Genomic DNA, 15,977 nt, shown 5'->3' on the forward strand with positions numbered 1-15,977 from the left:
GAGTTCTTTTCACCAAACTCAGCACCTGGGGGGAGCACGTTTAAGAGTGCTTGGTGGATCATCAGCTGTGGGTGTCCGCTAAGGGCAGGTGACATAAAGTGCCCTGGGATGGGCGCCATGGGCTCTATGGGAGGAAGGACCCACAGGTGCAGCTGCGGGTCATTGTCACAGGTGCTTCACAAGGCCAGATGGAAGTCACTGAAACCCAGGGCATCCTAATCCAGATTTTGGTTAGAGTGACGAGAGATGCCCTTATACTCTTTTTCTTCTTTTTAGATGTATCAAGGCCAAGGCTGAGTTGCAATTACAGAATAAAAAAATTCCTGATGGAGGCAGACAATTGATAAGCTGAGCTGAAGCCCACCTCCTCCGGTGATGAGGGCCAGTAGTTAGTTTCCATGAGCACATTGACCGAGTGTGAGTCCAGGTCCGCATAGGGCTGCCGTGTCTATGCTGCGAATGTGCTGGCAGGAGCAAGCCCCATACCTGCTAGGAGGACTCAGTCATTAGCTCATTTAACCAGACCTCATCCCATGAACTACTGTGGCGAGCCACTGCATGCCAACACTGTCATGAGCGTGCACCAAGGAACGAGGGAGGCCAAAGGACCTTGAGCGTTAGCAGGGCTTATGCTAGGCACCGATTGTTCGTGTTGAGATAGCGATGGCTTGAAGCAATTTCCTGACCTGTTAGCCTCCAAGTAAATGTTTAATGGACTTTACTGATCTTTACTGACCTTTGAGACTGTCTGTCTGCTACCTGTTTGCTGTGCTTTACTGAGGGCAAGATGTGTATCTAAAACTGAATAAAAAGCAGACAAGGCCAGGACTCAGTGTGCCTCTTCAGCAAAGAGGTTCCACCTGGCCCCCCAATGCCTTCTAAATTCATATTTCTTGTATAGCATTTTCATTTGTGCGGCCCCTCCTTCACATCTTGAACTTCGCCGTGCAGGTTGCGGCAAAGTACCCACCAGAAAAACGCCCCTCAGAGAAAGGGAGAGCTGGTTCAAAGTCACACAGTTGGTGACAGGTCAGAGTCAGCAGCCAAGCCAGAAGCTCAGGCTCTAAGTCCCAGCTCCCACGAAGGGGCTGCTCCCCAATAGGTCGCAGGGTCTTCTACCTCCTACAGGGTTGCCCAAACAGGCAGGTTTGCTTTCAAACGTCAGATTACACGCGATTACACTACTTTTCACCCTTTGGCAGAGTATGACTTCTTTATGTGAAGAAAACCCCCAAAAACTTTAGAGTTGAATTGACTGCCACCAAATTTGCCAGGTCTTCCATCTTCAAGGCTCTGCGCCTCCTTATGCCACCTAAGACATCATAGGTGGCTTGGCAGTTTCTCGTGTTTGTTCAAGCCGTTGGGGTTGCTAACCTACACAGTCAGTTGCAAGTTACTCATATGCATACTGGTAGATGACTAAAGGTAGAGTAGACCAGAGTGTGAGGACAGAGGGGTGCTGTTGTCAGTAGAGAATCTTCTTACTATTAAAATATTTTCCATGCAAATGCTCTCTAGAGAGGCCAAAATCAAAAGCAGACCCCAGGACACATGCAGCATGCTTCCTTTCTTCCCATGGAGCTGCCTAATCAATTATCTGCATTACAGACTTTGTCCTGATCTGAAGGACTCAATCCCTGGCTTCTGGAGAACATGTTCCAAAACAGCGAGATAAATGGGAAACAAACCTCCATTCTGGAGCAAACCAGAGAAAGAAGAAGGGCGGGGGGGGGGGGGGGGGGGCGGGGAAGAAGAGAGGGGAGAGAAGGCACCACAAACCAAAGTACATAAAATTTAATGAATTAACCTTACAAAAGACAATGGCATCAAAACATCAGACACGTTTGGTACAAAACTGGTCCTAGGTGGTGAGAACTAATTCTGGTGATGGATGACTACGTGCTGCTGGCACGACACAACAGAGCAAGGTGACAGAGCCAGGGATCCCAACGGGGCCCGTGGACAGACCCTGGCAATGAGACACGTGGGTGAACACAGTCAAATTCCATGTGGGGAGACAGACTCAACTTAGTCACGAATACTGTGTGTTGTAATATCAGACTAGTGGATGCGGTTGGCGAGCTACCATATTTTCCAGAAAAGAACATGCACCAGAAGATAATATACACCCCCTAGTTTTATTGCCTTAAGAATTTTTGTTTCACCTCCATCATCCATGTTAGTTCTTTGAACGCATCTCTCTTCTCCATCACACACTCTTTCTCCTCCTCCTTCGGAGTTAGCACAGTGCGAGTGGCAGAACGATCTCGGCACCCCAAACGGTGTGCCCCGGGTCACAGGAACGAGTCTGCAGAGGCTCCGGAGGACAGAACAGAACACGCCATCAAAAACGAGGGCCAGATGTTGCCGTCAGAAAGTGCATCGTACCTTCCTAAAAACATATGCTTCTTGCCAAAACGAAGATGCTCTTCAGGAAGCCAGGTTGCTCTGGGAAAGGGACCTTGACATTTCCGTGTTCACAAAGTACGTCTTCAGGTCCCCCTTCCCCTTCACGTTGATGATGCCTCGACACGTGCACGTGTACCCCAGCGTCTGCAGGATGAGGCTCGTCTCCTCCGTGACCTACAAGCACGTCGAAAAATGAAAAAGTGTTTAGCCAGGATATTAACAACCCTTTTGAAAGGACATTTGCCTTCAAGGATAAAGAGCCGAGACATGTTTGTGTTCTTTGCTCCATTAATTCTACTCCTGAGAAATGAGTACAAGAGAGACAAATCCATGAGAAAAAAAATTAAGGACAAGGTTGAATTCAGTGGTGTGATAGTGAAAACCTGGAAACACCAGTAATCTTCAGGGTTAAGTGAACCATGATCAATATCATGGATAAGAGGATGGGATAATGTCGAACCATGTCACCCTCTCAAAAATGTTAAGCCTGGTACCTGCTATAATTTCCACCAGGTGAGGATTAACTATGCACACATAAGACACCTGGAAGAAAAAAAAAGCAAATCAAAACATGCTGGACTGGAGGGATTTTTGATGATGTTTTCAAGTTGTCATGAATGTCATTTCAGGAAAAAAGAAATGTTAAAAGTAGATTTTAATAAAAATGGAAGAAGACACCCTGAGAAGACGAACAGTCAACTCCTGTAAATGGCCATGAGTGTCTGGTTTAATGCATCTGAATAAAATGACCTGAAAATAAAGACACTAGGAATGTTCAGTGTCCTTAGCATGGGCACGACACTGAGTCAGGTGTGGAGAGTTTCCTCAGTTCACTGATTGACATGAAATGCTAACTGGAGTGAGCCCCTCCTTGCAGCCTGTCAATGTGACCTGTCATATTCAGGTCCTGCTGGGTCAGAGGGCAGAGGCATCTGCTGGGTAGGACAGCTTCTCTCTCCAAGGGGAGATGCCCTGTCCTGCATTGAGCTGTACACGGTTTCAGCTAGGGCCTGCCTGTGCTCCCCTGGGGCGCCTATGTCTGGGGAAGGAGACCCAGGCCTGCCTGGGTTTGGCTGCTTGAGTTACCTAAGAGCCTCCTGCAAGAGACATTTTCTCAAGCAGAGAATTGGTGACATGCATAGGCTTGACCAAGAAGGAGATTTTAGCTTCTGAGGTGAGGGAAGACCCCCTGTGGGGTACATGGTTCCCTAACCAGATCCCCCCCCCCCCCAATAAAGGACCTGGACTTTGAGCAGAGAGGGAGGGAGCTGTTTGCTCAGGAAGCCCGGGTAACACTACTGCATATTTGGAACCATGTAGAAAAGCAGAGGAGGAGGGGTTTCCTCCCACTGTATCAGAGGAAATGGACATGACACCTGTGCCCCCGCCACCTCGCATGTGGCTGACACACCCATGTGAAGGGTAGGCTTGTGGACAACACCACAGTGCTATCACACCATGGTGTTTGTGGCATAGGCACTGTCGGGGATGGTGCGGTGGTGGGGACAGTGGTGGCAGCAACGAGCCAGCCTCCTTGGGCTTGGTGGCTGGAGAGGCCTCAGGAGCAGGCACTGTTGGGGCAGAGACAGAAGGACATCAAAACCACAGGAGACCCAGGACAACATCAGGCCTCCCAGAAGTAAGGTTGAAGTGTTCCCTGTAAAGATCCCAAGGGCACACTATTTGAAAGAGCCAGCAGCGCTGTTCTGTCTTCCTGCAAGGAGACCCAGTGGCAGTTTCTAGCTCAGGGGCCAACATGTGGGTCCTCGCCACCCCACAGAAAGCAGGAAAGAAAAAGGGGAAGCAGGTGCTCATGTCTAGCAGGGCCCAAGACCTCAGGGTGGACAAGTATAGCTTGGGGACGAAGCCAACGGCACAAGAGACTTTGGATTCTGGATAAGAACCAAAAGAGCAAATACACAGTCAAGAAACTCAGATGACAAATATGTTCTCATGCTCAGAGTTCTCAGAGAGAATCCCATAGGATTTGTCTTCCGACCTTCCACAGAGAACACACCCATGTTCTGGAGCCCTGGAACTTAATTTTGGAGTTGACATATTTCTTGGTGCTGGGTAGCACCACCAGCATTCTCAAGCTATCCCATTGGCACTTGTAGCACCAGTCATATAATTATAGGGACCCGGGGAGGAGGGAACCATCCACCTGACTGACACCAGCTCTGATTCCTCCATGCCTGGGAGGCCTGGCTGGGTGCCAGCGGGCTCTCTATGCTGTTTGTGCTCCCAGTCTAGACAGCATGTGGAAGTTCATGCCCTTTAATAAAAACAACCTGTTTCTGAGGCCCAAGAGAAGCATTTAATAGTCTCTGCATCCACTTTTATGTTTCCTGTTATCTCACTACATTTTTTTTCTTTGCACTTAAGTGGAAATAAGAGGCTACTGGAGCTAGAGCGAGCCACACCCTCAACAGAAGGACATCTACCCAGATGCAAACATGCCAGCTGCTGGGGAAATGAACACACAAGGGCCTGCGGAGGTCTCTTACTCTCCACAGCCAGAGCCTGTCTTCCTCCCTCCCTGGGGCTCCGAGGAGACCTTCCAGGTGGTCGCATGATGCCCGATATCCTCTCAGAGTAACACATGGGCACAAACTCATTTAAACATTGACCTGCAGGGGATTTATGACCTCCAGGAGGGAGCAGTCTCTCTGACCAGCTTCTCTTAAATGGCTTTTGATACTTATCCCAAGTGCTTGAAGGCCACTTGGAGAGTTGTGAAGGTTATTAAATCTACCATCCACCTTCGGAAGGTTCCAGGTGGGGACACAGGTCAGCGGCCATTCCTGTCAAGGGTGGGCCACTGGGCTGTCTGCATAGTCACTGAGCACCACTCCTACCCGCTGTCAGACGAGCCCCATTTGGCCAATTTGTCTGGGAAGTCCGAATACCTCCTCTCCTCCCCCATCACTTTCTTTTCTCTCCCTTCTCTTGGTTGGATGTTGCTTACTTTTCAACACCTGTTGACTAAGAAGGTAGACACTTAAAAGTAATGTTTGTGCCATTTCATATAAAAATTAAAGATACATCTTAGAAAAGGCCACAGCAGTAAAATTGTCTTGGGTGAATGAGGTGGAGTAGCATGGCAGGCACATGAGAGGGCAGAGCCCACAAGCCCATTGTTGGTGATCCTGGAGCTGGTGGACTTCCACCCAGATCTATCAAGTTTCTACATCTCTATCACGATTTTAAGAAGCAAGGTTATTTGTGGCCAAGTTGAGGTACACAGAACAGGGACTCATGGATTTTTCTGAAGAGGACTAAAAACCAATAAAGCCTCTCATTTGTGTCCAGTGGTTTTCACACAGATTTGCCATCTGGCAGGGATTTATTTAGCCAAATACAACAGAGTTGGGGTGAAATGTGGAACCACTGCTATTTGAGGGCGAGGGAAATAGAAAGTTCAGCACACACACTCACACATGCATCCTTCTCATTGGGAGAACTTAGTTCCCTGATTATTCTAGGTCAGCGATTTTTCAACCTTTTTCATCTCATGACACACATAAACTAATTCCTAAAATTCTGCGGCACAACAAAAAATACATTTTTTTTTGCCAATCTGCCAAAAAAATAGGTATCATTTTGATTCATGCACACAAGATGGCTACTGTTGTGTTGGTTCTCGTCACTTTTTTTAAATTTGAAAATGTAAGGGAAAAGAGGTCAGTGCCCCTGACTAAATAGTCAGGTATTGCATGTTTTAAAAACTCTTGTGGCACCCCAGTGTGCCTGCCACAGCACATCAGGTGAAAATCACTGTTCTAGGTGTCTGGTCTGGTGCCCAAACAGGTGTACACACTCACCACTGCTTTTCACTGGCTAGGTCTTCCCTTTCTCTCCCTTGAGTGGATTCCAGAGCTTTCTAGTCATTTCCAGATCTCCAACTCCCATTCTAGTCCAATTTACCACCATCATATTATATCACCTGTGATTCCATCTCTCTACCCTGGCGAGCCCTCCCTTTCCCCCCTCCATCAGCACCCAGGGAAAGAAAGGCTGATTAGGTCTGGTTTTTGTTACACACAGCCCTTCTCCCTTGCAAAAACGCTTTCAAGATGTTGGTGGAGAGAAAAAGAGGAAAGAAGGGCTCTAGTCCTGCACGTCCCACTAGGGCTGTCCTACTGCGTGCTGGTTGTTGTGATTACTATGTTCACAACAGCCATGATCTTTATATCATCACAACTTTTTATGGTTATTAACAGTGAATGCAGAAACAAATGAACATTTCCCCAATAAAACGATTTAAGTAAATTTCAAGCTTTATCCAAGATTCTCAAGGTTTTTCAAGTTTTTTTTGGGTCAAGTTTGAAGTAAATTTCAAGGTTCTTTCTTTGTTTTAACATAGTAGTATAATTATTCTTATATTATCCATGGTTCCTCAGAGGACGGACATGACCCATGATGACTGTGCAGGCTGAGCTACCTGTATTTTGTCCAGGACTCCAGTGCTGTCCATCCTACTGGCCACGTTTACGGTGTTGCCCCAGATATCATACTGTGGCTTCTGAGCTCCAATTACACCAGCTATTACAGGTCCATGGTTCATACCTGTGATGCATCAGAACTGGGTTAAGATTCACATTATCACAACTATCTTAAACACAAAAGTTTTACAGGACCATCTTGAATCATCATTATTAAATGAACATTACCCCATATAACTGTAAAGCTGGGGGTGGGGTGGGGGGAGAGCCTGGGTGGATTATTGCTGGCAATGGGTGATCTCTACTTGACTGCAAGCGTATGCTCAATTTGTGATCCCCATTAAATGACTGAAGCTTAACATTCAGAAAAGGGCATTATGAGTGAGTTTGGCTATTATATGTTTCATCACTTTTTTGGGGGGTGGGTGGGTAGTATTACCCTTCCGATTTCCTACTGTGACCTGCCACTGGATGGCACCATGCACAGAGGTAGAGCAGGAAAGCTGACCCAGGAGAGGCCGAGGGTTTGGGCAAAGGCAGACCCAAAGTCCAAGAGAAACACTGAGCTTAGGACACCCTAGAAACCCAAAAGAGCTGGCATGTGGGGTGAATGTTTCATTAGTTAATCAATAATCAGTGTGAAGTAGGCACTCAATAAATACCTACTGAAGGAGGTCCATTCTGTTGCTCACAGTAATTTGGAAAACATTGCTAAGGTCCAGACCAAGTCCACTGTGCTTAATGTAGCACAGGGGGCCAGCAAACAATTGTCCCTGTTCCCCTTCCCAGTGAAGGGCAATGTGATTTTGGTCCATAAATGTCTGACAATAGAGGGGTCATTCTGCAAGGTGATAGATTTTCTTTTAAAGGCAGGTAGTGTGAAAGTTTGAGGAGCCCATTTTCCAAGTTGCCAAACAATAAAGAATCTCCAGGGTGCAAGAGACACCTGGAGTTTGGTGTGGTCAGCAGCGTGATGGGCAGCCCTTCTTACCTCTGTAGATAGCAGAGCCTGGGTAAAGTCTACTGTGCATAGAGGTGAGAAATATAAAGGGAAGTGTGTCCAGATGCTAACAATTAATAGGACACACAAAAATGTGAAATATTTCTGGGTTGAAAAGAATATATGCAGAGCAGAGGAAAAAAATAGCTCTAAATATCAGGATTTTTTAAATAGTTGAAATCTGTGCAAAGGAAGTGAAAAGCCATTCAGATGGAATGTGTTAAAAGATCTACTCTGATGTGGACTTGCTTTCCGAAGGAATAAAATATGTTGCCAAGAAAAACATACAATAGTCAAAGAAGTTCTTACAAACCCTGACTGGCTGGAAGTAACGGCAACCTCACAAAGCAGCTGTGCTAACCTCAGGGCTGAACACATTTTTATTTTTTTCTAAATAAACATTTGTAAAAGGCAAAAATAATCATGAGACATGCTAAAGAATCAACTTAAAGTAAGGAAAGAACTTATTAGAATTTTTTATTTTATTTGAAAGGAAGTTGGACTTTTCTCTTAAATTTGAACATCCAACCTGAAAAGCTATAGCTACTTCAGAATCTAGGACACATGTTCTTGTAGGTTGTAGCTCCAGGGGTCTGTGGCTATTTTAACAATTCTAAGATGCACCTAAAAACAATTGAGAAAATTGAAATAAAAAAGTGTTTCTACAATTCTGAGATCTAGAGGCATTTTCTAGCTTATGACGGGTCCTAGTTTTATAGGCAGAGGCCTATGAAATAATGAAGCGGCTTAGTTGGTGGCTTACATGAGCTCCTCAGGGAGGCACAGCCTTAGCCTCCCCCAGGAGCTCATGTACTCCACCTCATGGTCCAGTTGTTAAACCTGGGTCCAACCTAAGGCAGTCTATTTTGTTGTTGTTCTAATAATCTTTGCCAAAATGTCTCGGGGCTCTCAGCTTCCCTGAGCCCTCCCAGCTGCAATCCAGTCCTGCTGCTCTAAGAGCACATTTGTCACGGTCCTACTTCAACGCAGGGAATATCCACACTTCCTGGGAACTCGTCCTTACGCCACGCCTCCACCACAGCTGAAACCCAGTCTCTGCTCAACATACCCACTCGCAGCTTGAAGTCATTGAAGGAGTGCTTGTTGATGGCGTCCAGCTTGGCCACCAGCGCGAAGGCGAACTCCACCATGGTGCCGATGTGCATGTACTGCCTGTCGGGCTCCTGAGGGAAAGGAGACACCTGCAGGTGGGTTAGGGCTTCACAAGCTGGGGCGTATTCCTTCCAGTCACACACCGGGGCTCCACTTAGGAAGGGACACATACAAATTATGGCCCCGCAATGCACTGCAGATACTGGTGAGAATTAAATCTCATCTCTAGGAAGCATTGTGTGCGAATTCAGTCTTATGGCCACAAGGAAATGTGAAACACTCTAAGACACAGGCCCACATTGTTTTAATTTTGGGGAGGGGCTGGCTCCTGGTTCTCCATTTGATCCTCACACCTAGTCATCCCCCTTCTCTGCTGGGCTCTGGCACGGGGATGCTGCCCTGTAGGAACTGCTCCTTCCTTGTCCCCTAGTTTTCTGTTGGACTGACCCATGGGAGGACCAGGAGGAGAACAGAGGGTGGGCACACCCTCCACACCTGCTACAATTCTCCCTGAGTCTGCAAATACCACTCCCTTCTCTGTCCTTTTGGGGGACTGGGTGTTATGGGCTGAAATGTGTCCCCCCACGAAACTTATGTATAGAAGTCATGAGCCCCCAGTACCTCAGAATGTGTCTGTATTTATAGACAGGACCTTCAGAGGTAATTATGCTCAAATTAGGTCATTAGTATGCTGACCCAGTATGACAGATATCCTTATAAAAAGAGGAAATGAGGACACAACCAAACACAGAGAAAAGGCCGTGTGAAGACATAGGGAGAAGACAGCCATCTACAAATCAAGGAGAGAGGCCTCAGGAGAAACCAGTCCTGCTGACACCTTGATCTTGGACTTCTGGCCTCCAGACTGTGAGAAAGTAGATTTCTGTTGTTGGAGTCCTCCAGTCTGCATTACTGTGTTATGGTAGCCCCAGCAAACAAATTCAACAATATCCTGCCATTACTGTCCCTGGGTGGTATCTCATGCTTTGGGCAATGGAGAGTGATCATATGTATAAAGCTGAAAAAGAAGGGAAGTCCAGGGTTTCCAGTGGGGAAAATTTCAATTTCATTTACTCTGAACATATGTTTATTATTCCTGCTGCTAGTTTATATTTACCATTAATTTGTAACACTTATTATATTTATATTTACTTTTGAAGTTCATCTTTTAAAAATGTCTATTTTGGGTTAATAGATCATATATATATACATATATATATATATTTATTTCATAGAATGTTTAAATGTACATATTCTTTATGTTCCCGCTCCCCCAGTGTTGAATGGTTGGGTGCACTAAGATAGTTTGGAGCATAGCTTCCATTCATAGCCTGGTTGATGAAATGAAGTCCCAGTGCTGGTGGCAGGCTTATGGGACATGTGTCCATCTTAGCCCTAAAATCAACGTGGCCTTTCCCTTAAGCCTGTCTTATTCACTCATTTGTAGGCTCCACAAGGGCAGAGACGATGTTCTGGTAATTTGTGCCTGCACACCAGGATAAAGTATCTGGTGTGCAAGAAGCATTTGGTACACCCTCAATGAATGGCTACACTTAGGTGGGCCATGGGGTAGCAGAGGAAGTGACTAGGAGGATCAGAGAAAGTCATCAAGCTTTGGTGGGAGGTCAAAGCCAACTAATGTTCATCTGGGGAGCATACACCCAGGAGGGATCATTCACAAGTCCACTGAGGTGGATGAGGGCTCCAGAAGAAGCAAAGGAAAGGGAATATTACTGGGGTAGACGGGGGAGTGCCCTCAGTTGGTACAGGCATCAGTAAGGGACACTGGAAATGCTTGAGAGAAGAGTAGCAGAAACAGACCACCAAGCGTCCAGGGTGTCACACATGACTTCTGAGATGAGTCCAAAGAGGAAGCACCTGGTGGCCTTGGGGGAGCATTCTCTATGGGAACAAAGACAAAACTGACTTCGAGGATTCCAATAGGGATGTGTAAGAAGAAAACAAGGACCTTGAACATAACCTGCTATTCAAGATGACAGGGAGATGAAGAAAACCAAGGTAACAGTTAAGGAAAATGACAACAGGATTATTCATAGAATCCACACAGCATTTTAATAACAAGAGAGAGAACACGAAGGCAGGGTTCCCACCTCCGGCACTGCTGACATTCAGGAGGGATAGATCTCTGTTCTGGGCATTGTCCTATGCCTTATAGGATGTTGAGCAGCATCCCTGGCCTCTACCCTTCCTATTGTGACAACCAAAAGTGTTTCTAGACATTGCCAAGTGTCCCTTGGCAGGCAAAATTGCTCCCAGTTGAGACCACTGCACTGAATAAAGTAAATATGAATATTCTCGTTTAGAAAGATTTCTTCCTTTCCTTTGGTGAATTATATATAGCTACAAAAAGTCAAATGAAATCCTACTGTTGCCATAAAACCACAACTTAAAACTGTGGAAGAAAACCAAACAATTTAAATCACTGGAGCTACGAAGCAGACTGCCAGCTCACTTTGATGGAAATGCAGTCATTTCTTAAGAACAGGTTTCCATCAGGGCTTGCTAATGTTTCTTTTCTCAGGACTTATAAGAAGACAGTTTGGAAGTTTATGCAGTCACTTGGAAAACATCTTGCTCCTTAATAAAGGACAGACTGTTAAACCAACAGGCAGAACCCTGTGCAGGAAAAATCGCCACCAGTTTAGCAAGGACAACCGATTTGCTTTTTCCCAACCAGGGGCTAGCAAAGCAGCCCCACTCCCCGATAAATTATCGCCCGGTCTGTTTTCCTGCAGTGCGCCTTACACTGGAGGTTTGACATGACCCAAGTAGTAAATGAAGAGATTGTGTTCTGGGAGCGGGGTTTAAATCCAACGTCAATAACTCATTTGGGCGTAGTAATAGAGAAAATTATGCTCAGTCTCTGGAAGAGCTCAGTTCATTTCAAGACGTCGCTATACCTGAGCTTTTGGTAAAACTTGGATGGCAGTGAGAAGCAGCCCTTTCTCCCATGATCTAAACAATTTGTTAGCCATCTTGGAATATTTCAATGACTTCCAGGCACACAGTGCACAGTGAGACAATATGTTTGCTTTTGTGGAACACATTTTGTGAGCTGTGTGTTTTGGAAGTTGCTCTAAGCAAGGACAACTGCTTAAAAGTAAACTGGCATTTGTCTGACTCTGAAGATTGAGAACTGCTGTCTAAGGAGCACCATGTTCTGTGCCTGGGGCTCCTGGGCTGATCTGACCAGACCTCTCTGTCCTCCAAAGGACATCAGCCCTCTCCCAGGTACGCTGATGACTGCAGCACAGAGATCAGCCCGCTCAGTGGCTCTGAACACCGGAGATTCAGGCACCTGTCAGAACAGGACTCAACACCTTCCCAGTGTTTATCAAAACTCAGAGGCACTGCATAACATTTGTGCAATGCAGCCCAGTCCAGTTATGCCATCATGGATCCCTCTAGATTCACTCAACTTGGATTAAATCAGACTTTCACTGCTCTCCACCTAATCTCACTCTACAGAGAACATGCTTTATTAAAATACAGATTAAGGGATGTATGGGCAAGCATCTCTGCCCTCAACATTTTAAAGCATTTTCCATGAGGGAGGTACTGAGCACACGGCTCACCAAAGACCCATCGTCATGGTTACAAGGGCCTCTGTTTGTACTTGGAATGGGGTCCTGTGGAGCTTCCAACTCTAGCCTGACTTGGCCTGGTTTTCAAATATATTAATGGTTTCATCTACCAATTTTCAGGAGAAGCTGGAAATGATATTTTTAAATGAAATGTCCTTTTTCTGGGAAAAAAAAAAAGTCTTCAAGTCAAGGAAAACACCTGTAAGCACACATGTGCTATCATTGCCAGAAGTCTAAAGGTCATAGCAAGGGTCAAGCAGGGGCTGCAGTGTGGGGACTGGAGGAGAGTGACAGTAAAGCGAAGGGCAGACAAGGGGCAGGGTCCCCACTGCTTCCCACCACTGACTTCATCACAGAACATCTATTGACCAAGTGTTCATTTGTGGAATTATGAGAGCGGGCTTAGAATGCAGGCCCACTCTCAAGTTAATATTCCATTTCTTGACCAGTGAAAACAGCAGTCACTTGTTACACATTATGCAACCAACATTTAGTCATGCTGTGTTTAAGCTTAGAACTAGAACACATTTTTTTCATCATCTGAGAAACACAAACAAAGGCAGCAAAACAAAGGCAGGCATGGAAGCCCCACCCAACTAGGTGGCAATAGGCTCCATGCATTTCTTCTGCCGGTGGATACAGGTGCTGCAACCACAGGAGAAAATGCAGAGGTGTCACAAATAAAGAGAAATTTCAAAAGGCTTTTATCCAGATAACTTTGCCTCTCTTGGGATTTAAGGAAAACACATCAATCCTCGAGAAACCCAATGTGTTTTGCAAATTAAATGTCATTTGTTAAAAAAAAATGTCATTTATTGCCAAATGAAATATTTGGCTAAGCAACAAACAGAAAGTTGTTTCATTTATAAAAATCAAGTAGAATATGTTTTGTTTATAACTAGAGAAACAAGTAGATTTGTTATAAAATGCACAAGTGACTTTCATTCCTTATAAAAATAACTAATATCCATATTAATATTTATCAAGCATACTGTTTCCCCCTTTTTAGAAGATGTTTGCTTAACTTCATATTACTTGTAGGATTCCACTTAAATGCTCTAAACAAAAGTAGCTCATATAGAGTAAAAACTCCCTGCACGGACATGATGACACACCACATTTGGTTTATGTCCAAAGCCCCTTATATCTGGTCTCTTGGAGGAGACAATGGTATCAACATGAGAAACAGTGCACAAACCACAACTGTATTATTGTTGCTATTAGCATTTACTTTTCCACTCTGTTCATGAGTCTACTGAGTGTTTTGCATGTTAATGTAGTCTTCCTAAGTCTTTTGAAATGGGTATGATCCTCATTTTATATATAAGGACACCAAAGTGCAGAAAGCTTAGCTATTATAGTAGTAATGAGTAGTCTCACTTGAAAGTTAGACTATTTCCACTTGTTCACCTGGAAAAATGCTAACATACATTTCACACTCTATTCTCTGCCCATGAATGAGAAGAGGGAAAAGAGGACCCTGTACTGATGTTCCTGGAGAAGGGAGCTGTTTTAGCACTGCTGCCCCGCTGTCCCTCTCTCACTCTACCTATGGGAGGTGGGTCTGAGAGAGGAAGCTGAGCATATGTGGCTCAGCCCTTTGAAGGACCCCACCTGCCTTCAGTAAGCTGTGCTCTGGTAAGGTCTTGTAGGTGTTGCACCCACTACCACTGTCCCACAGAAAACCTGTGCTGGTGCCCATCAGGGAGCCCACTGTCCTATGGGGAAAGGGGGTCTGGTTTATGAACCCAAAAGTTACATACACATATCTATATACACACATACACACACACAGAAACAAAACACAACATAATGGAAAACCCCCTAAAAAATCCTAAATGACTGAAGATACTCAATTTTGTCCAATCAGCTTTTAAATCAAATTTCTAATGGCCAGCTTGGTTTTTGACCACATATTTTTAACCAAAAGATCAGCAATCATCCTGTGATGAGTCACCTTTAAGTAAACAGCTCTAATCCTGGTTTTGCATATTTATCTGGTATCAAGCAACTACTGCATTGGTTAGATTTTTCTCTCCCTGTCCACCAGAAAAAGTTCAGTGGACAGATCCTCAGAAGTCTCCAGAATTCTCATCTTTTCTCATAAGACCTTATTCACTGAGATTTACATGTCCACACAGAACAGTTTATAGTCATTGCATGACTGCTTTGGCTTCATGGATGACCTATGGGTGGAGCTGAGACTCACGTGTGCCCTGTGTGGCTGACATGTCTGTACCTGGGCATGCTCCTGGCTGGGCACAGCGCTCAGACCTGTTGCTGCCATATATGTGCTGCCGATGGTCTTGATCTTTTCAACTCCACTGAATTTGGGCTTGGACAGCAGCTGTGAGGCAATGACAATCATTTAGTTATTCAGTCGAGTGCTTACCCAAGGTCTAGTGCTTTCAAGAGACATCCTCAAATTATAGTTCACAGTAATAGTAATATGAGATGTTTCAACCACTGCTTATTCATCCTTCAATCTTGGGCTTTGCCAGGAAATAACATTTCATGAATTTCACAAAGAGCTTGTCCTTGGAAGGAAATGCAGTATAATGATTTACTTCTAATTAATATGAATTATCTTTCAAAACTTGCCAGTGAAGGAACCAATATTAATTATGATGCATGTGATAGTGGCTTTAAATAAGGGAACAAGTGAAAGAAATTCTGGAGGGTCATGCAACTGCTCAGGAGGACAATGGGATCAACCAAAGTCTGAGACATCTTTCTGACCCTTCTTTGGTACTCCTAGTTTCAAAGAAGTTTCCTTCAAGATTACATATAAGAGAATTTAAGGTAAGTGAGCCAATCCTCATACCATTTATCTAAAAGACAGTCCAAACTAAAAGACCACTGTCACTCATCCGCTGGTACTGGGGAACATTTATTTTGCTGAGGGGAACTGAAGGAAATATGCCACCATTTTTCACTAAGAACTCGGCATAATAGTGGAAATTTCTAGTTATCATTACTTTATCATGAGTCTTGAGTCAACATCATGGTGATGGTGATGGTAGTAGAGAAATGTATACGTCCCACAAGACATTTAGAAAGTTGGCCTGAAATCATCACTGTATTTCTAAGTTTCATGAATCATGATAAACATGTTCGTGGATGTCAATTTTCCTATATTTTTCATAATATTTATCAGAATAATGTAGCAGCAACATTCTTAAAACCAGAGTTGTGTTTGTTCTTACCAGAAAACAAAACACATTATTCTTGATGTAGGCAGAATATTGAAAATTGAAAAATGACATCTATTTCAAATTCTAAAACATATACTTTGTCCCTTCTAAAATATATTATCCCGGGTACATATTGCTTTTTCAATAACAAAACATGTCATCCATGCACAGTTCAAGTTGATATCTGACAAAGACCTTGGAATATGCACAG

At 44.6% G+C, this 15,977-nt stretch overlaps 1 protein-coding gene across 1 annotated transcript in view; it reads right to left on the minus strand.

Moving 5' to 3' along the window:
- Positions 1-1,779: 1,779 nt before the first annotated feature.
- ADCY2 (adenylate cyclase 2) overlaps positions 1,780-15,977 on the minus strand; it is a gene marked incomplete at its 5' end in the record, with an annotated part of 280,603 nt that continues 266,405 nt past the window's right edge. The window contains 4 exons of the mRNA XM_081088883.1: positions 1,780-2,583; positions 6,854-6,978; positions 8,924-9,038; positions 14,812-14,919. Of these exons, the coding sequence (XP_080945009.1) occupies positions 2,431-2,583; positions 6,854-6,978; positions 8,924-9,038; positions 14,812-14,919 (501 nt within the window). The 3' untranslated portion in view covers positions 1,780-2,430. The remainder of the gene's footprint in view (positions 2,584-6,853; positions 6,979-8,923; positions 9,039-14,811; positions 14,920-15,977) is intronic.

Source organism: Myotis nattereri (assembly GCF_964212035.1).
Source record: "Myotis nattereri genome assembly, chromosome: 4".
Lineage (NCBI taxonomy): Eukaryota > Metazoa > Chordata > Mammalia > Chiroptera > Vespertilionidae > Myotis > Myotis nattereri.